The sequence below is a fragment of the Pteropus vampyrus genome, unplaced genomic scaffold (genome assembly GCF_000151845.1).
Source record: "Pteropus vampyrus isolate Shadow unplaced genomic scaffold, Pvam_2.0 Scaffold397, whole genome shotgun sequence".
Classification (NCBI taxonomy): domain Eukaryota; kingdom Metazoa; phylum Chordata; class Mammalia; order Chiroptera; family Pteropodidae; genus Pteropus; species Pteropus vampyrus.
The window spans coordinates 1,649,283-1,671,089 of NW_011889178.1; the positions used below are offsets into that span (position 1 = coordinate 1,649,283).

General features: G+C 31.9%; 1 protein-coding gene across 2 annotated transcripts in view; it reads right to left on the reverse strand.

The window, feature by feature from the left end:
- The window catches only part of LOC105305812 (sodium-coupled neutral amino acid transporter 9), a 40,073-nt gene extending 18,746 nt beyond the window's left edge, over nucleotides 1-21,327 (reverse strand). For both annotated transcript variants that reach the window (XM_023523618.1, XM_011380621.2), the window contains exons 1-8: nucleotides 21,211-21,327; nucleotides 21,010-21,073; nucleotides 20,687-20,780; nucleotides 19,227-19,397; nucleotides 16,986-17,045; nucleotides 14,555-14,749; nucleotides 12,518-12,625; nucleotides 1,620-1,726 (exon numbers count right to left, since the gene is read on the reverse strand). In XM_023523618.1, the coding sequence (XP_023379386.1) occupies nucleotides 1,620-1,726; nucleotides 12,518-12,625; nucleotides 14,555-14,749; nucleotides 16,986-17,045; nucleotides 19,227-19,397; nucleotides 20,687-20,780; nucleotides 21,010-21,069 (795 nt within the window). In that variant the 5' untranslated portion in view covers nucleotides 21,070-21,073; nucleotides 21,211-21,327. The remainder of the gene's footprint in view (nucleotides 1-1,619; nucleotides 1,727-12,517; nucleotides 12,626-14,554; nucleotides 14,750-16,985; nucleotides 17,046-19,226; nucleotides 19,398-20,686; nucleotides 20,781-21,009; nucleotides 21,074-21,210) is intronic.
- Nucleotides 21,328-21,807: the final 480 nt, after the last annotated feature.

A 21,807-nucleotide genomic window follows, 5' to 3' on the forward strand; every position in this document is an offset into this window, starting at 1 on the left:
TGAGAGCTAACTTCCTTCCACTTAGAAAGATTTTTGCCTTCTTAATGACTCTGCCAAACATTACTTGAAATCTTCTCAGAATCCCCAGGCACAGCAAACTCCTTCTTTTTTGGTATTTCAGTAACAATTGTATAGACCTCTATTAGAACTTCATCACCATTTTTGGTTACATGGTTAGATGCTATCAAATTGAGTTCAAAATCTGCAGACAAGGTCACAAGTAACTGGTTAACTTCTGCTTGCTTTGGGTTTAGTTTGCTCTTCTTTTTCCAGTATGTTAAGGTAGAAGATTAGATTATTGATTTAAGACCTTTCTTCTTGTTTAATGTAGCTATAAATTTCCCCCCAAGCACTGCTTTAGCTGCATCCTATTAGTTTTGTTATGTTGTCTTCATTTTCAGTAATCTCACAGTATTTTCTATTTTTTCTTGTAATTTCTTCTTTGGCCCATTGGTTATTTAGGAATAAATTGTTTAATTTCCACATGTTTGTCAATTTTCCAAATTTCTTTCATTATTGATTTCTAACTTCACTGTGGCCAAAGAAACATTTGGTATGATTTCAATCCTCTTATATTTATTGAGACTTGTTCAATGACTCTGCAAATGGTCTATCTTGGTAAATGTTCCATGTGCATTTGAAAAGAATATGCATTCTGCTGTTTGAGAGAAGACTTTTATTAATGCCAATTAGATCAAGTAGGTTATAGTTTTTCATGTTTTCTATATTCTTACTTATTTTCTATTTGTTCTATTATTATTAAGGGAGAGGTCATGAAATCTTCGATTATAATTGTGAATTTATTTACTTCTCTTTTCAGTTTTGACAGCTGCTGCTTCGTTTATTTAGAACCTCTGTCATTTGGGTGCACACATATTTAGAATTATTATGTCTTCTTGATGAATTGATCCCTAAAAGTCATTATGTAATGTTCCCCTTTATCTTGGCGATACTCTTCATTCTGAAGTTTAGTATGACATTAAAACAGCCACTCTACCTTTCTTATATTTAGTGCCTTTATGGTATTATCTTTATATTGAAAATAAGTTTCCTGTAGATAGTATATGGTAAGGTTTTTTTTTTTTTATTAATCAGTCTGACAATCCCTATCTTTTAATTGCATTATTTAGATCATTTTTAAATTAAGTAGTTGTCAATATTACTCGGTTTAAATCTATTATCTTGCTATTTGTTTTCTATTTGTCCCATCTATTCTTTGTTTTCTTTTTCCTGTCTTTTTAGCTCACTTGGATATTTTTAAAGATTTTATCACCACTATTGGCTATTCACCATGCCTCTTTGTTTTTTTAGTGATTGCTCTACAGCAGGGATTGGCAAACTATGGCCTATAGGTGAAATCTGAACAACTGTTTGTTTTGGTAAAGTTTTCTTGAAAAATAGCCACGACCATTTGTTAAGGTAGCCATATCGTCTATGGCTACCTTAAGCCATAACAGCAGAGTTGGGTAGTTGTAACAAAGACCATGTGGCCTGCAAGGCCTAAAATATTTATCGTCAGAACCTTTACAGAAAAAGTTTGATGACCACTGCGCTCTATGGTTTAAATTTAAAAATTACGGTCCGGTAAGGAAAATCATTTCCTCGAGGTAATTACTCACATTGTTTTCTTGGTTCTTGTTGTTCTTTAAGAGTGTGATAATACAGTTATGAATAAAGAAAGCAAGGGTAAGCACTCCAGTCAGCTGTGGAAACTGAAATCTTATTTCTAGGAGAAAAAGAGAAGGGAAAAAAAAAAAAAAACCATTAAAATTGACAATGAATATTAGTAGCCAAAAGCTGATGACTAAAAATCTGTTGCCTCTGTTTGGTCCAGGGAAAAATATTAAAATGTCTTTAAAAAGTTCCTCAAGGCTAGCATTTTACTTGAGCACAGTACTTGAAAAGAGAAAGAAAAGGAATCAAGAAATGACTATTCTGTGAGGGTACTTTACATTAGTTATTCCTGTTTGAGGCCATTTTACTAGTATGTGGCAGAGCAGGATTCAAATTCAGGGTCTGTCTGACTCTAAAATTTCTTGTCTTCTAATACTAGAATTTGCCAGAAAAATACCTTTAAAAAAAGAATTAGGGAAAGGAGAATTAGCAATTTAACATTTTTTAATGGCAATGTTAAAAAGCATTGCTTAAAAATACTGTACATAACTTAAATGTCTATATAGAGGGGAATGGCTAAACTATGATACAGTTGCTCAGTGGTATACAGTAAGTTATGTAAGAATTATGCTCCAGAGAAAGATTTTATGCTCTTGCAAATGTTCATGATTCATATATTATGTATAGTATGGTTTTATTTTTATTTTTTAAAGTATGTATGTTTATGAAAAGAAAAAACTGAAGGAATATCCAAAAGTGTAAATTGGTTATCTCTGGCTAACCACTGGAATTTATTTTAAATCAACCAGTTACCTATATTCTCTAAATTTTTTGCAATAAACATAAAATTACTTTGAGATAAGAATAATAAAGTAATATATACTTATAAGCACTGCCAAATTATGTCTTGAGGTCTGCTAATATATAAATTTAAAAAATTGCTTTTATGTAGACTAAAACCATGATTTACTTGGAAACGATGATGGATCTAGATGAAATAGGTGATAAAGTAGAGAACAACCCATCCCAGAGGATTCTTTAGTATAAAAAGCAGAAATGAGAAAATGAAGCCCACTGACTTTTTGCCATAATATTTTAGGAAAAGAAGTGAGAACAACTAAGAATCAAGCACTAGCTCTAAAAGAAATCAGAAGATCAAAAAAATTATATACTTTTGTTTTCCATCAAGTTTTTTGTTTGTCTATTAGCTTTTATCTGAATTTTTATCTGTGAAGCAATTCAAAGTGTTATCTTTCTTAGGAAAAGTCTCCCCTTTTCTGTCTATAATATTTTACATTTATACATCTCAGCAACAAAATAAAATGTGGAGGCAAGTCCCACTTCTGTTTTTACTTTTATAAAAACCTCTTAATAAATTGAGACTAGAAGGATATTTTCTTAACAAGAAAAAGACGGATTACTTTAGATCCACAGTCAGCATTATAATTACATAATTATAATAGAGGCACCAATTTTGGAAAGATGATAACATTATTATTTACATATGACATTATTTGCAGATAGTCTTTGCAAAAAAAACAACTGGAACACTCTTTAGTAAGAATTAGAAGTCATCAAATCACAAAGGGAGAACACAAGAAAGGAATTACAAAACAACCAGGAATCAATTAACGAAATGGCAATGGTAAATCCATACCTATCAATAATTACTTCAACTGTAAATGGACTAAATTCTCCAATCAAAAGACACAGAGTGGCTGAAGGGAAAAAATTACAAGACCCAACTAGATGCTGCCTACAAGAAACTTAATTCAGCTTTAAGAATACACATAGACTGATAGTGAAGAGATGGAAAAGATATTCCATGCAAATGGAAGGCAAAAAAAAATGCAGGGCTCTACTTATATCAGACAAAATAGACTTTAAGCCCAAGATTGTAACAAGAGACAAAGAAAGTCATTATATAATGATAAAGGGATCAATTCATCAAGAGGATATAACATTTGTACAAACTTATGCTTTCAACATGGGAACACTTAAATATATAAAGCAAATATTAACAGATCTAAAGGAAGAAATAGATATCAACACAATAATAGTAGGGGACTTCAACACCACATTTGTAAGAGTGGATAAATTATCCAGACAGAAAATCAGTAAGGAAACATTGGACATTGTCAGAATAGTGCATCCAACAGCACCAGAATGCACATTTTTCTAAAGTATACATGAAACATTCTCTAGGATAGATCATATGTTAGGTCACAAGACAAGTCTTAATAATTTAAGATCGAAATCATATACAACATCTTTTCCAGCCACAATGGTACAAAACTAGAAATCAATTACAAGAAAACTGGAAAATTCACAAATATATAGAAATTAAACAACATGCTACTAACCAAGTCAAAGGGGAAATCAATAAATATCTTGAGACAAATGAAAATGGAAACACAACATAGCAAAACTTAAGGGATACAGCAAAAACAGTTCTATGAAGGAAGTATATAGCAATAAATGCCTACGTTAAGAAAAAAGAACAACCTCAAATGAACAACAAAGAAACTAGAAAAAAAAAGCAAACCAAGCCCAAAGTAGTAAAAGGAAGGAAATAACAAAGATCAGAGTAAAACTAAATGAAATCGAGACAAGACCATAAAAAAAGATCAATGAAACTAAGAGCTGGTTCTTTGAAAAGATAAAATTGACAAACCTTTAGCTCAATTAACCAAGAAAAAAAGAGAGAGGACTCAAATAAGTAAAATTATAAGAAACAACACAGCTAATACCACAGAAATACAAAGGATCATAAAAGACTTTTGTGAACAATTATATATCAACAAATTGGACAACCTGGAAGAAATGGATAAATAACTAGAAACATATAACCTACCAAGACTGAATCATGAAGAAATAGTAAATCTGGACAGACTAGTTACTAGATCAATTACTAAGGAGACTGAATCAGTAATAAAAATCTCCCAATAAAGAAAAGTCCAGGCAGGACCAGAGAGCTCCACTGGTGAATTCTACCAAACATTTAAAGAAGGATTAATACTAATTCTGCTCAAACTCTCTGAAAAATAGAAGAGGAGGAAACAATTCCAATATTATTTTATGAGGCCAGTATTACTGTGATACCAAATTCAGTCAAGGACATTGCAAGAAAAGAAAATTATAGGCCAATATCCCTGATGAACATAGATGCAAAAAAATCTCAACAAAATATTAGCAAACAGAATTCAACAATATACTAAAAGGATCATATATCATGATCAAGTGGGATTTATTCCAGGGATGCAAAGATGGTTCAACATGTGCAAATCAATCAATGTGATATACCACATTAACAAAATGAAGGATAAAAATCATATGATCATCTAAATAGATGCAGAAAAAAGAATTTTATGAATTTCAACATCTACTTATGATAAAAGCTCTCAACAAACTGGGTATTTAGGGAACATACATTAACATAATAAAGGCCATATACGACAAACCCACGGCAAACAATATAAGCAACAGTGAAAAGCTGAAAGCTTTTTCTCTAAGATCAGGAACAAGACAAGGATATCCATTCTCACCAGTTTTATTCAACAGTCCTATCCAAAGCAATTTGGCAAGCCAGAGAAATAAAAGACATCCAAATAGGAAAAAAAGAAGTAAAACTGCCTCTCTTTGCAGATGACATGATATTATATATAAGAAAGACAAAAGACTCCACCAAAAAATTGTTAGAACTAGTAAATAAATTCAGTGATGTTGCAGGATGCAAAATCAATATACAAGAAATCTGTCCCATTTCCATACAGCAACAATGAACTGCTCAGAAAGAGAAATTAAGAAAATTTCATTTATGATAGCATCAAAAAGAATACTTAGGAACAGATTTAACCAAGGAGGTTAAAGATCTGTACACTGAAAACTATAAGACAATGATCAAAGAAATTAAAGAAGACACAAATACATGCAAAGATATTCCATGATGATGGATTAAAAGAATTAATCCATAATTAATTGATAAAATGTCCATATTACCCAAAGCAATCTAAAGATTCAATGAAATCTCTATCAAAATTCCAATGGTATTTTTCACAGAAATAGAACAATCCTAAAATGTGTATGAAATCACAAAAGAACATAATAGTCAAAGCAATGTTGAGAAAGATGAACAAAGCTGGAGATCTGAAGATCTAGCATTTTCTGATTTCAAACTATATTATAAAGCTATGGTAATCAAAACAGTATGGTACCGGCAACACACACACACACACACACACACACACACACACACACACACACCCCCATAGATCAATGGAATGCAACAGAGTGCCCAGATATAAACTCATATATGGCACATATGGTCAATTAATTTATGACAAAGGAGCCAAGAATATATATGGGGAAATGACAGTGTCTTCAATAAATGGCGTTGGGAAAACTGGATAGTGACATGCAAAAAAATAAAACTGGACCCCTAACTTACACCATATATAAAAATCTACTCAAAGTAAATTAAGAATTGGCTCTGAGACCTAAAAGCATAAGAGTCCTAGAAGCAAGTATAAAAGGTAAGCTCCTTGGTATCAGTCTAGGCAGTGATTTTTTTTTTTTTAAATTGGCACCAAAAGCAAAGGTAACAAAAGCAAAAATAAATAAATGGTACTACATCAAACTAAAAGCCTTCTTCATAGCAAAGGAAACCATTAATGAAACAAAAAGGCAACCTATAGAAGGGGAGAAAATGTTCACAAATCATATATCTGATAAGGGGTTAATATCCAAAATATATAAATAATACAACTCAACAGCAAAACAATAAACAATTCGATTAAAAACTGGACAGAGGAACTAAATAGATAATTTTCTGAAGACATACAAATGGCCAACAGGCACATACAAATGGTCAACATCACTAACCATCAGAGAAATGCAAATCTACTGACCTTTTGGAGGCATAGACGCCTATCTCCTAGATCAGCCAACCCCAAATAAGGGGGAAGGAGAGTCTCATAGCCAGTCAGTTATTTTTAGCTTAAAATAGAAAGGTCTTCATGATATGGCCTTTGCCTCTATCCCTATCTCCTATCACTTCCCTAGCAAGTATTCTTTCACTCTAGCTATTTAATTCTTGTAATTTCCTAACTGGGTCATGTTATCTCAGGCCTTCACTGTTGCTCGAACATGTTATTCCCTTGACCTGGCATACACCCCTTCCTCCAATTCTTCATTTAAAGAATTGCTTTTGGCCCTTAAAACATTTTCTATTGAGAACCTCTCTCTGACTCCAAATTCTTACATGCAACTCCTCTATAGTACTATGGCTCTTGTGTACCTTTGTATTATGATCATTAACTCATGAATTGGTCTTACTGTTCAGCTGTAGGGCAGTGAGCCATGTCTTTTTTCACAATGTATGGCCCATAATCTGAGGCATTCATTTATTTTCAGAATAAAGGACTCTCAACCATGGAAGTGGTCAAATTCTACTTTAAAATGTTCTTCAGAACAATTATGCTTTTTGCCAAGATCTATTAGTTTTCTATAAGCGCTCGTCAATTTAGCTGACCTTTCCTGTCTCTCAGAGAAATCAGCCTCTATTATTATAAATGCCTAATAAAGCAACTTGTTAATGGATCATTTTCTAACTAAGGCAGGTGATACTACTCTTGTTTTTTAACTTATCAAATTAGAGTGAGTAAATATCCAACTTTTTCACAATTAACAAAAACTATCCTTTTGAGTAAATTTCTTGAAAACATGAGATTCTTTTTTTATAGCTTTTTTGAAATATAATTCACTTACATCTCACCCATTTAAAGTATACAAATAATTTTTAGTATATTCAGAGTTGTGCAACCATCACCACAGTACTTTATTCCTTTCTATTGCCAAATAATATTCTTTTTTTATAGATATACCATATTTATTCATGCATTCATCAGTGATGGACATTGGGCTGTTTCCACTTTTTGGCTATTATAAACAAATAATGCTGCTGTGAACATACATGTAAAATTTTTTTATGGAAAATATGCCTTTATAAAGAACCCAGACATTTACACAATGATCACTGCATAGTAAATTAAAGAAGACAGATTCTTTGACAAAGTGGTTTTAAAGAAGCACCAAATTTCTGATAATTTTCAAGCTGCCTACTTTATTCCTTTGAGAAGGCATATTAAGAAAGGAAGTAAACAGAGGGGGAGGAGATAATTGTAATACATTAATCTGACTAAGGATGTGTATCTAGAATGAATAAGGAATGCTTATAAATCAATAAAAAATAGAAAAATAGACAAAAGACTTAAAGAGGCACTTGACAAAGGAGGTAATCCAAATAGCCAATGAACACATATAAAGGTGCTAACTTTATTAGCCATCAGAGAAATGTGAATTAACCATGATACTACTACATACCCACCAGAAAGGCTAGATTAAAAAGATAGAAAATACAAATGTTGGTGAAGATGTGGGCAACTAGTAAACTCAACTGCAAGTAGAAATGTAAATTGGTACAACCATTTTGGAAAGCTGTTTGGCAATATCTACTAAAGTAGAATACATTCATATCCTTTGACCTAGCAATTCCACGCCTAGATTTATACATATGAGAAAGCTCACTAAAAGATATGTATGAGAATAAAGAGTGCTGTGATAAACATAATAATAAAAACGGGAGACTATTCAAATGTACCTTAACAGTAAAAGGTAAACAAATTGTGGTATAGTTACACAATGAAATACCAATGAAAATGAATGAAGTACAAGTACAAACAATGATATGGATCATTATTACAACACAATGCTGATAAAAAGAAGCTAGACAGAAAATAATGTGTACGATTTATTCCATTCATATTAAGTTAAAAAAAAAAAAAAAGCCAGCAAAACTAACCAACATTTAGAAGTTAGAACAGTGGTTATCTTTGCAGGTAGATAATGATTGGTAGGGGGGCTAAGAGGTGCTTCTGGAGTGCTAGTAATTTCTGTTTTTGATCTGGGTGTTAGATATCTGGTGTGTTCAGATTATGAAAATTAATCAAGCTGTACATTTCTGAGCTGTGCACTTGTGTATATATATGTTACACTTCAATAAAAAGTTCAAAATCAAAAACAAAAAAAGGTGGGACAAATACATAAAAATAAGAAAAGAGAAATTCCATTATATTTAGAGGCATTAAATATCAACGAGTGAGTGGCAAAAAGTAGTCTGCTCCTAATGGAAAGTGAATAATAAAACTATTTAAAGCATCCGTGGTTAGAAAATTATTTTTTCTGGTTGCAAATGAACACAATGCTGCACTCAAATGGCAAATCACCCCATAATTCTTTAAAATCAGTGTCTGAAGTCTCTTTGAAGTCAATTTCAAAGCATCTAATAGTTTTTCATTTTAAAAATATAATCTTAATTGCAGTCTTAAATGTGTAGTAATTTTTTCTCTTAAATGTCTTATTCTAAACATTGTGAAATTTTGCAGTAAGCAGTGTTTTCTTTCTTTTTAATTCTAATTTTTAAATTTTTCAATTATAGATGATATACAATTTATTGTATTACTTTCAGGTGTACAACATAGTGATTAGACATTTATATAACTTATGAAGTGATCATCCCAATAAATCTAGTATCCATCTGACACCATACACAGTTGTTACAATATTATTGACTATATTCCCTGTGCTACCCTTTACATCCCCGTGACTATTTTATAACTATCAATTTGTACTTCTTAATCCCTTCTTTTTCATTCTTCCCCTAACCCCCTTCCATCTGGTAACCATCAAAATGTTTTCTCTATCTATGAGTTTGTTTCTTTATTTTGTTCTTTAGATTTCACATATAAGTGAAATCATATGGCATTTGTTTTTCTCTTTCTTATTCCACTCAGCACAATACCCTCTAGGTCCATTCATGTTGTTGCAGATGGCAAGATCTTATTCTTTTTTTATGGCTGAGTAATATTCTATTGTATATATGTACCAACTCTTCTTTATCCATTCATCCATCTATGGACACTCAGGTTGCCTTCATATCTTGGCTATTGTAATGTACTCATTGTTGAAAGTTAAATTTTATTAAAAGAATTCTAATAAAAATCAGGAATTTCTTGCTTCATAACTCTCATCCTGAATCCTGTTTCCCAGAGGCAACTAATTCTAATTCTTCTATTTAGCATATTTTAAATTTATAATCTAGCTTATTTTTAAGAAATACACACATTTTTTCCTTTGTTTTTAAATTTTAGACATAATCCATTGATTTTCCATCATAAGGCTTTAGTGCTTTTATATTACTACCACCACTTACACTTTTCCATCTCCTATTCCCCTATATAATCATAATTTTAATTATACAAAATCGATATTCAATGTTTTAATTTTTATGATAATTACATATTATTCATAGTTAGACCATGGAATGTATTATTATTACATTTTCTTTTTTATATAAAAATACTTTTGTTGATCTGTTTTTTCAGAGGTAATCATTGACTTTTTCCTTTACGGTTGCTAAATTTTCTAGTGAATGCTAATTCTTCCTCAAACTCTCCAAAATAATGGTAAAATTCCACTCTTTCTATACGACACATAAAATAATCTTTTCCATTTTACATTTTTGTTGGGAAATATACCTCCTGGGGCTATCTGTCTACCTGCTATAATCTGGGCTGGTTGCTTTCTAGTCCTGTTGCACAGCTATTTCCTAGGATCTCCCTTCACCATCATTCTGGAAATTTCTTAATTTACTTCCTTCTTTCAGTGGAGCATATTTTGCAGCTTTTTTTTTTTCCCCTCAGAAAGAGTGCATGGAGGGTAAAATTTTGTGAGACTTTACTTTCCGAAAATATCTTTATTGTACTCTAACACTTGAATGAGAATATAGTGGGATTTTAGAATTTTAGGTTAAAATAACTTATTCTGAGACTTTGAGGACACTTCCATTGTCTTCTAGCTTTCAGAGTTATTAAGAAGGCTGATACTATTTTATCCAGACCTTTTCTATAGACCTGTTCTTTGTCCCTGGAATCTTTCAGGGCCTTCTATTCATCCTTGGTGTTCTGAAATTTTATAATGATATGACCTTGTGTGGGTCTTATTCACAGTGCTGGGCACTGGAGCCCTTTTACATCTGGAAACTCACATTCTTCAGTTTGGGAGACATTGCTTAAATTAGTTCTTTGAAAATTTTATCTCCTTCATTTTTTCTCTTCTCTATGGAACTATTTTTAGTTAGATATTGGGCCTCCTGAATTAATGCTATAATTTTCTTATCTTTATTCTCCTTTCTTTCTTTCTTACCTCCCTCCCTCCCTCTCTTCACTCTTTCCTTCTATCCGTACAACCATCCATAATTTCTAGTCTACTTTTTGGGAAGTTAGCTTTATCTTCCAAATTTTCTTTCAATTCTTATTTCTATTATATTTTTGATTTCCAGCACCAAACTCCCTCCTTCTTTCCTTCTTTCCCTCCTTCTTTCCTTCCTTCCCTCCTTCTTTCCTTCCAACACCCAAATATTGTTTCATGCAGCTGTCGCTATCTTTTGTCACTTTGAGGATATAACTTTTTGGAAGTTTTCTTTTGTTTCCTCTCACTTTCTTTCCCTTTCAAGTTCCTTTTTTTCTTTTTTCCTTTTTCATTTCATTTTCATTCTTAATTAGCCTTTACTGAAAAAGATTTACAACATACTCTCATTCTTGAGAAATTCTTATCACAATAAAGCAATTTATTTCAGGATTGTAACACAAGTCTCTTTTAGTCCTCATGATTCTCCCTTCATGTTATTTATAAATGAAGTGAAATAAATGACTTATTAACTATTTAAATGTTCTCTTTTTCATTTTCTAAACAACTGTTTTTACTCTCTTTTTCTCTCATATTTATCTCTCATGTCTTATCATTAGCAGAAACTTTTATCACTAAGAATCTTAAAATAAATCAATACAGATCTAATTTTAGGAAATAATATCCTAGACTATTTTTATCAATCAATGGAAAAACTAGCTTAAAGTTGCCCTTTTCATCAGTGTCCAATTTTAAATTCAAGCTGGGAGAGAGGATGCTTTTCAAGTCCCAGTACTTCCGTTTAGCCTTTGTAGACTTCTAATAGAAATAAAAACTCAAAGCTAATGCAGCCAGATGATTTGAAAACAAATAACTATGGTAACTTAAACAATAGCTTTCAATGACTACCAACTTAGTACACCTAGAAAACCCAGAAATGTAATAATAAAAGAAACAAAAGGAGTCAGAGACAATTATAATTTCAGACTTTAGAGAGTAACATCAGATACTGAATATAGACTTGAAATTTTAGACTGTGTGAATTAACAGTTGAAGAATGGAAAGAAAGCAGTATTACTAAATCAACAGCAGAATTTTGTACTATTTTCTCCTTAATAGTTTTCAAGATACTAGTGCAACAGTCACTTTCATTTTCCAAGCTGTCTCCTCGTTTAGCATTATCCATTCATTGTTTTATGGTGCTTCTATCGTGTCCCAAATCTTCTAAATTCGGGTGAAATGTAAGAAATTGCCATGGTATAACCATGAGAAAAAAAAGGAGGGAGGGTAAACTTAATATCACCATCTTAAGTAGCCTGAAAAACAAGAATATTAACCACTGACCATGCATTAAATCTCTGAAATTCTAGGGGTATGTTTTCTCAGAAAAGTCTAGAGAACGTATTCTTTTTCAATTGCACTGTAACTTCAATGAACTTCATCAACCATGTAGAAATGACCCTGGTTATAAAAGGGCCCTGGTTACCCCTCACTGCAAGAGAACCAGAGTAATTTCACCTGTAATTTAGCTTAACTGCATTAATAGAAATGCTCATCATAAAAAATAACATTACTTGTGTTAGAATAGCAATAGTTCAAAATAGTTAACTTAAAGATCATATTATTGTTATTAATTCTTCCTTTGTCCCCAAAAGCTCACCTGGTACAAAAAATTCTGTTGGCGTAAACCAGTGAAATTCCAAATGAAATCCCAAGCGAATAGCCTTCAAGGTGACAAGGAAAATCAAATAGACAACGGACACTGTGCCTGTGAGAAAAAATTCAGAAACTATTCATCATTTTTATATTTTTACAGACTATTTTAAAATCAAGCTTTGTTTCTACTTTTCTCAGCAAAGACTGGAATATTATTAACTCCATCTATTACGCCCACTAAAACCCAGGTGGGATCTAAGGAACAGAAACAAGCTATTTGAGTTACCAGAAAATAAAGCGAAAAACCATGTAGTAGGCCTAAGAAGAATCAGATGAATGTAGTTCATATGTTGCTGAATGCAAAACTGCCTAATTTACATATGAGCTGAATTTAGTGGAGGATACATGCAGAGTCCATTAGAAAACTCTTAGTTTACATAGGAGAAAAAAAGACAACATGAAACTGGCTTTTACTCTATTGGAACTATTAGAAATGGTTAATAAGATGGAAAAGTCTGTCACAAGATTTAATGTACAATGATAAGAAAGTAAAGAGTGAATGTGGAGGATTATAAACCTATTTAGTGATAAGCCAAATAATCCATGAACAATCTGATCTATTATCTAGATGAGGTTCTGATTGGGTAGTACTACTTGCTAAATGGAGATTCCAGATTCCATTCACACGTATTATACACAGGGCAAAGTGGGCATTCAGAATTTTTTAGTAGTCTAGAAGTTACAGGATTATTCTAAGTCCGGTCATTATGGAGTTGAGTCCAAGAAGGTCTCTAAAAGAATTAGATGCTAATTTCTCTAAAGAAGCTGTAGATTTAAAAGAAAGGGAAAGCACAAAGAAAAAGGGCAAGAGTAGAATATCCTTAAGGAAGGAGAGAATAATCAACCTTGTTAGAAGTCCTGTGAGTGATTGTTTTGCCCAATTGAGCAAATTCTTCTGTAAGTTTATATGCTAACTTTCCATAGGAAAGTCGGCAAGCAAATCAGGAAACCACAAATGAGCCACATAAACTCTGCTGCAGGCTTGGAGATGAGCTGATTCAGAAAGAATGAAAACAAGAGGCCAAAGCTTATATAACCACAACTCTTCATTTTCTGTGTGTGTCTGTGGCAGTCTTAAGGTGAATCCTGTTGTGAAGCAAAAGGTATAGAGAAATAACCTCATCTCCTCCTTTGGTCTTCTGGAAACCCAAAAGCCACCTCCTTGACGTGCGTGATGAGTAATCTAATTATTTTACACTCTAGGTTGCCTACCAGGAGAACAGATCTACAGGGAGAAAATGAAATCCTATGCTCTATTTGGGGTTATCAATTCTTTATGAATGATATCCTTGCCTTTAGTTAACCAGATCTGAGCTTTCATTGGGGATTCCTTTTGCCATCTTAAGATATGGTCAAAATATTTCTTTAGTGATTCAGAAATTTCTGAAAATTTTTCAGTGATTTCAGAAATTTCTGAAAAATATGGTTCACAGAAAGAAGTATGTTCCTTTAAGGAGGCAATAATAGCATTCCAAGGAAGAATAAGCATTGAGGAGAGCAAAAGCAGAACAAACTTTAGGAGTCTGAGCTAGAGAATGACATCCTAGGTTGAAAGTCAGGTGATAATTCTGTGCTATACTCTTAAATAGAAACTGTAGGAAAAAATATTCCAAAACTTCCCTTAGTAAGTTCTAATGTTTCTGATCATTAGAATTGAGACTTCCTATAATATCCATTTTAGATCTCTCCTCCTGAAATTTTAGTCTATTTCTCTACTATAGCCTCAGAGGAAATAAGGAAGAATTATTCAGTAAGAATAGAATGGGAAACTCAATGACTTGTCTTAAAAGGAATTTGGACTTGGAATGGTCACCTATACATTTTTCTGTGCCAAACTCTATACAGAAAACATATGAGTGAACAAATTACACATAGATGAACAGGCCTGGAAGTAACTCTCTCTCCAGCCAGAACATATTTCCACAGAATCCAGCAGGTATTCTACTACACGGAGGCTCCATAAAACAGTGCCTCAGCTTACCTAGGATATTAAACTTTGAAAAAAATGAAGGGGATTTGAAATTGAGCAGTGGCAGCAGGAGCCCTATGAGATAAAGGGGCACTGTCTTTGACTTATTCCACCACTTTTCAAACTGTTGGAGTCCCGTGTCATTGGCGTAGAAAATCATAGAGCCATTGTCAGGATGGCCGCCATTCCCAGCACTTGGACAAATCACTGCAATAGGAAAGCATCAGATTAGAGAAAACCACAAAGAACAGAAAATGACAACCTCCAGAGACTGACACTTGCTCTATCAACCTCAACTTTTACCATGAATACTAAGTTTCTCTTTTCTGGAAAAAATTGAGGGTTAGAGTTAGATATATTAGAAACCTTTTACCTATAAATAATTAAAGAATGAAGAATGTTAGGAAGTTTTGAGGTATATCCTTAATTTCTACTTGAAACTATAAAAGTATCCCACCAAAAATCCTTTGGTTCCATTGCCAGAGAGAAAATATTGGGCTGGTTGGTGTTTAATCTTATGTATACAATAATATAAGAAATATATTCAGGGTAATGTACGTTATGCTAGTAACCCATACAAGGGTCAAAGAATAGGTTCCCTCTAACAATAAACAAAAGCTATATGTTTGGAATAAAAAGCGGATATCACTGAAACAACTGTCATGGTATTGCCAAAACCTAATTATTGCTTATAGTTTAAGAATCTTGAACTCCAGCAATTCAGAGTAATTATCCTGGAAGCTCATCACACTGTAGAGCAACCTAACAGCCCAGATGATATCCAGAGAACTAGGAAGTGAGTAAAATATATTTTCCTAACATTGACCTACAAGTGGCAATTTCTTCTATAAGTAGATAGAATACAAATTGTTCTAACTATGTTTCTAATTTCATAATAGAAATAGCTCTTTGTAAAGAACTCTTAATGCTGGTGAAAAACACACTGAGCAACAATCATACTCATCACTAGTCAAAGTGAAAGTGATAGATAGATTGTAGGTTCTGTTTTTAATTTTATTCCGTCTTCATTATTTGGCATGCCACAAAGCCAAACAATTTCTTTCTTCTTCTTTCTTAGTCAGCATTTTAACATATGCTTTTTTCTTCTATGCTCTGGACCAAAGAAAATTAACTTGAATTTTTCTCATGCTAATAACAGTGGTAAAAAGCATAGGCTATGGAAGTAAATTGGCTGCAAAATGAATCTCGACTCTGTCACCTAATAGTTATACAACCTTGGGCAGGTCACTAACTTATGTGTGCGTTGGTTTCTACATCTAGAAAGATAACAGTATCTACCTTACAGAGTTGCTGTAAAACATTTAGAATAATGTTTGTACACAGTAAGTATCTAATTAATGTCAGCTATAATTTTTTGTATTAACTGAGAAGGATTGTTTCATACTCTTGCTATATAACACATTGGTAAAAATAAACATAAGAATAATCAAAAAGGGCTAGTATCAACATAAGATATCACTATGCAAAGTAAACTAACTTTGCTGTTGTGCTCTACAAATCTTCAGTGCAATCGTGATATGTATGAACTCAATAATGAACTGACTTCCTGCTAGATATTAATAAACCAGTTTCATCAATTGATAACAGAATAGCTATAGTAATGAATTTCTCTTTAAGGCAGGATGTGATTTGGTCCTTTGAAAATTCTGAAGTAAGGGATAGGATGCAAAAGATATATTTTTAAATTGTACTAAAATGTTTTAGTATAATTATTCAAAGGTAGGGGTGTGTGTGTGTGTGTGTGTGTGTGTGTGTGTGTGTCCCCACAGAAATAAAAGCTAATACTTTGCTTATTCATTTTCTAGTCTTAACAAAGAGGTTAAATAGCTAAATTAAGGGACAAAGTAAGACAATAGATAGCAAACACTGGAATGAAAGTTTCACGAGGAGAAACTTTTGTCTGTTCATTATATACTTTAGAAAATTAAGATTTTTTGGGCCAAAACTTCAATTTATTTTTTCATATTTACTAATATCTGTTCATTACTAGGAAATTATTATTCTAAAGGATACATATTTGTGTATCTTAAATATTAGCAACTAAAGCAATAAATGTCTAAAACTAAGTTAACAAACTGAGAGCTATGCTTCTAGACCAAAACAAAGAGCAGTGATCTAGGTTCTTGAAAATATGTATTGATTATTCATAGGCAAATATGGATACTATAAATGTGAGCTACAATTGTGAATTGTATAATATGAACTAAATATTATTTAGCTCACATTAACACACTCTTTTGTGGAGTTGTTTTTTTTTTTTTTTAACACACTGATTGCTAACAATTCAATAGTGTCCCATTAACATAATAATGATTTTGCACTAGTCATTTACCTAAAATAAAGTCACAGGTCCTACCTTAAAACATTTGAAGCAAGGTGGGGAATAAAACACAGGTTAAACTTTAAATTCTGAACAACTTACCAGGGTTGCTATCATTGGTACTCAGTACAGCATCTGTGTCATTAATATGATGAATAACATCTAAAAATTAAGGAAAAATACAGCTTAATGAAGAATGAAACATACTAAATTGATCACCCTCTAAAGACTTAGCTATAAAAATCTTTTACGATCTTCTATGTGGCAAAAGTAGCTAATACACTGAACCAAGACTACTCCATTGCTAACATGTCTTCACCTTCTTTAGCTTTTTCTACTGACAGGAATAATGTCATTGGCTTCACAGTCCCTTTGTGGAAAAATTTTACATGATTAAGGAATTTTAAAAAATCTACCCATAGGCTGAATTTAGTTAAAAGCCCTGGAATAAAGAAAATGTGTACAATTTTCCCCCATACTTTCACTAATTTATAGAAGTATACTTAACATCTTACATAAACTTCTAAAGTCTGTAAAACCATTATAATGGCCATATTTATCTGCAAATTCATTTAAAGTTTTTACAAAGTATAGAACATGCTTTTATAGACCAAAGGCTCCATAGTAATTATTGCTTGCAAGTACCACTAAGTTATACTAAAGAAAGTAGCAAAGTAAAAAGCGTATGAAGATACTTGAGTATTCATAACATTCTATAGTGAATGAGAGAATAGGTAAAGGATGTGTTTTCTTGCTAGAGAATTTACTTTACTGGTATGATGTTAACCTTTTATAACCTTAATAAGCATTAATAAAAGTGTCTGATTAAAACTCAAATGAGATGGGAAAAATGTTGGATTAGATTTTAAAGTCATAAAATAAGTAAAAATATGTGAATTATTCACCTTCATTGTATGCTTCTCAAAATAGAATAAAAGAAGTAGTTTAGTGCTCTAGGTTTTTATAGTATCTCCAAAGGTTATTAGTGACTTAAGATTAGAAGTTATAAATCTTTATGTAATTCCTGATGCCAAGACTTACATAAGGCTTGTAAAGCCTAGATACCAAATATGCTGGGTTGAATAGTGTTTCCCCACTATTGTGTCCACCAGAAACTTTCGAATGTGACCTTAGTTGGAAATAGGGCTTTGCAGATATAATCAAGTTAAGATGAGGTCATACTGGATTCGGGTAGGCCCAATGTTCAAGGATTGGTAGATACATTGAGAGAAGACGGCCATATGAAGACAGAGGCAGTAATTGGAGTGATACAGTTACCAGCCAAGGAATGCCAAGAACTGCCAGCAATCAATCATAGAAGCTAGGAAGAGGCAAGGAAAGACTCTTCCCTAAAGGTTTCAGAGGGAACAGAGCTCTACTGACTCTTTGATTTTGGACTTCTAGTCTCCAGGACTGTGAAAAAATTAAGTTTCTCTTGTTTTAAGCCAAACAGTTATGGTAATTTATTACAGAAGTCGTAACACACCACGCTCAACAAGGATAGGATAGTATGAGAAAGAAAAACTATAAGTTGATATCTTTTATGAAAAGATACAAAGATTCTAAATAAAATATTAGCTCTGCTCTTCCCAAAAGTAAACTGAATGCAGTAAAAAATTTAAAAAATATATAGCATGACTAATAAGTTATTTTAAGTTTTCCTGGAATATAAGAATGATTTAACTATTGCAGAGGTATTCATTCAATTCACCATATTAACAATTTGAAAGATAAAAGCTTATGACCATTTCAAGAGAAGTAGATTAAGCATTTGATAAAATCTAGCACACATTAATAAAAACGCTTAAGAAAATAACAGGCAGGAACATCTTTAAATTACTAAAGGGTACAACCATTATCCCACAACGAAGTCTGTGATATGTATATAACATATTTACCACATTAATTTCCATTATTCTACTGTTTTTAATTTTAAACCCTAGTATTTTGAAAATAAGTGACTGAAATTTGTTTCCCTGAGATTCTGCACATCAAACTCTTTAGTAACAAATACCAATGAACTTCATAAACTCTGTTATACTAAAATTTTGTGGTAAAGATTGAAACAACACTTAAAATATCTGATGGAACTTAGTATTTTATATTAGAGAATTAGAAAAAATATTACTTATTCAAAAATTAGCTTTTGGAAATGAGCATACACATTATATTTGAGATCATAACCACAGAAAACAAACTGAATCTAGTATATTTTCCAAAATTACAAATACTACTTTTTACTTGATTTATCCTAAGTTTAGAATTTAAGGCTGAAATTAAAACGTTCCAGTAGTTATTGTATCTAAAAGTAACTGTGTGAAAGCATATGATATGGATACTTACTAAAAATAAACTTTCCAGTATTAAAAAGGAAATTAGACATAAGCACCCAATAAACTATCATTGCTCCAATGAGAGACACCAAGGAGAAAAGGAGGCTTGACCACTGCCCAAAGGAGCCAAAATAATATCTGCAGACATCTGGATATTCCCAGGTAGTGATATCCACTGATGCTAGATAAAAATAAAAGAAAAATAATAAAATTAGATATTAATCACATATTCCATATTCATAATTTGTTTTCCCCAAATTAACTCAAAATATTTAGTAAAAGATTATGGGTATTCCCAGATATTAGACCATATTATGAAACAACAGGAATGAAAACAAATACATAAAAAGAAATATAGGTCAATTAAATGGTACAGATAACACGAGAAACAGATTATAGTATCATAAAATTTTATAATTAATTGATAAAGTGATAAACCAAGGGTAGACAAAACTGTCAGTAAGGGACAGAAGCCAGTACCGAATAATATTTGGCATATTTAAATAACGATATGGAGAAAAGTTTTCTTGAGTCATACTTTATACCATGTGCCAATTTAAATTTTAGACAATTGAATTAAGAATTTAAAAATTAAGTAACAGAAAAGTTAGAAGACAGTGTAAAATTGGAACCTAAAAGGTTATTTTTTTTCTATCAACTGAACTACAGTGGAAAAGGTAGGCAAATATAAACAAACTCATATAATACAAAAGCCATTCAAATATTGCATGGGAAAGAAAATGACTAGAAATGATAGATAAAGAGTTAATGCCTACATCATATAAAGAATTTAGCAGGTCTATAAGAGCATCAAGGGACTTGTGAATAAAAGGAAAAGGAAATAAATAAATAATACAATTAAGAGAAAATATACCACTGCTTAGTAGAGACAGAAAAAAACTGAAGGCTAAGCCTGGTCTGTTGATTTACACTTGGTAGGATTCAATTAAATAATATATGTATATTTAAGTTCTAAACTATTTTAAAACAATCTAAAAAGGTATTTCCCTGATCCAGAATTTATAGAGATGAGTGGAGGATATATGTTGGCACAATTTTGAGAATTCAGTACACTTTTTCATATTTTTCTAGTTATAATTTCTACTTTTAGGAGATTCCAACATTTAGGCCTTTGAGTAAGGATAGGTTAAAACAAGCCACCATTAACGGATAAGAATCATAAATTCTCAATTTAGTTCTGGCTAAAGCCTTAATTTAAAAATGACTTTTAAAAATTATTCTTATGAGAAAATTAACACCAAAGTGAGTGCATTCTGCAAAGAACTCCCAGCCTCTCTGAACTTCAAAGGCAGTCATTATCAGTTTAGCCTAATGCTATGAAATAGAGAAGTAAATCTTCAGGCACAAAATAGATAGTTAACACACACGAGGAATGTACACATTAGTGCTCTACCTTAATAAGGAAATACTTATTAATATTAATTCATTTCCACTGTAGCAAATTCTTACATATCATAGCTCGTGATTTTACTACTCTGTAGCAGCAATAAAGTGTTAAAAGGCCCATCAGCATGATGATACACATTCCAGTAGTAAATCCAGCCTGTTTAAAAATAAAAATATAGAACAACATATATCATCATGTTAGAATAAACTCACATGTATCATATTATGCTACCCTAAACGATTATGATAAAAACCCGACAACTAATATAAATATAATCATCTGTTTTCTTTAATGAATTTTATGTAGATTTATTAAAATGTCTTATAGGACTCACAAAATAAAAAGAAAAAAGTTCAGGGAAAAATATGCTGAGAACTTATATTACCTGTTTTATGCCCCAAGGAATACTTAGTATAGATGTTCCCATCATGGTATTCCAAATCATAAAACTGAAAACACAGAGCAATAGCAGTAAAAATATAAAGTTTGACTCTTTAAACATTTTCATTAAGACAAAAATTAAAATAATCAGTAATATTCATTTACATATAGTTTAAGTTATACTCCCCAAAGTAGTTTTACTTACATGGTTACTAAACTGGTATTTTTACCATATCCTTCAGCATAACCTTGAAGTTTATAAGCAGAACCCAATGGACTATATACATAGCACTCTTCTGGAGCTGGAACTACATGATCTGGGGCAATCTGGTAAAAAAAAAAAAAAGAAAAAAAAAAGAAACATAAAAAATTTTAGAACCTGTAAAAGTGCAAAATAGGATATTTTCTATATATCTGAGTACCTGACTCTAGACGTATTTCTAAATATCATGAAGAAATAACAGTATGCATCCCTGATTAACAAATATTAAAATTGTTTTTTAAATGTAGTAGAAGATCTAAAGGAGCAAGAATTTAAGGACTATAAACAATGAACTGTTCATCTGAAATGAGAATGAATTCCTAGAATATGCAACTATCAAAATATTTTTCTTTTCATTTTTATGAGAAAGGAGGAAGAAGAGCCAGCAAAGACTGAGATTAAAGAATTCTAGATGGAGGAGACTTGGGGAATTTCAAGAACCAAGTGGTCACGGAACTCCTAAGCGATGGTGGTTTTAGCAGAGGCAGGCAGGGAACTCAAACAATAAAGAAGTAAGGAGTCAATATGAGGTAAAGGAAG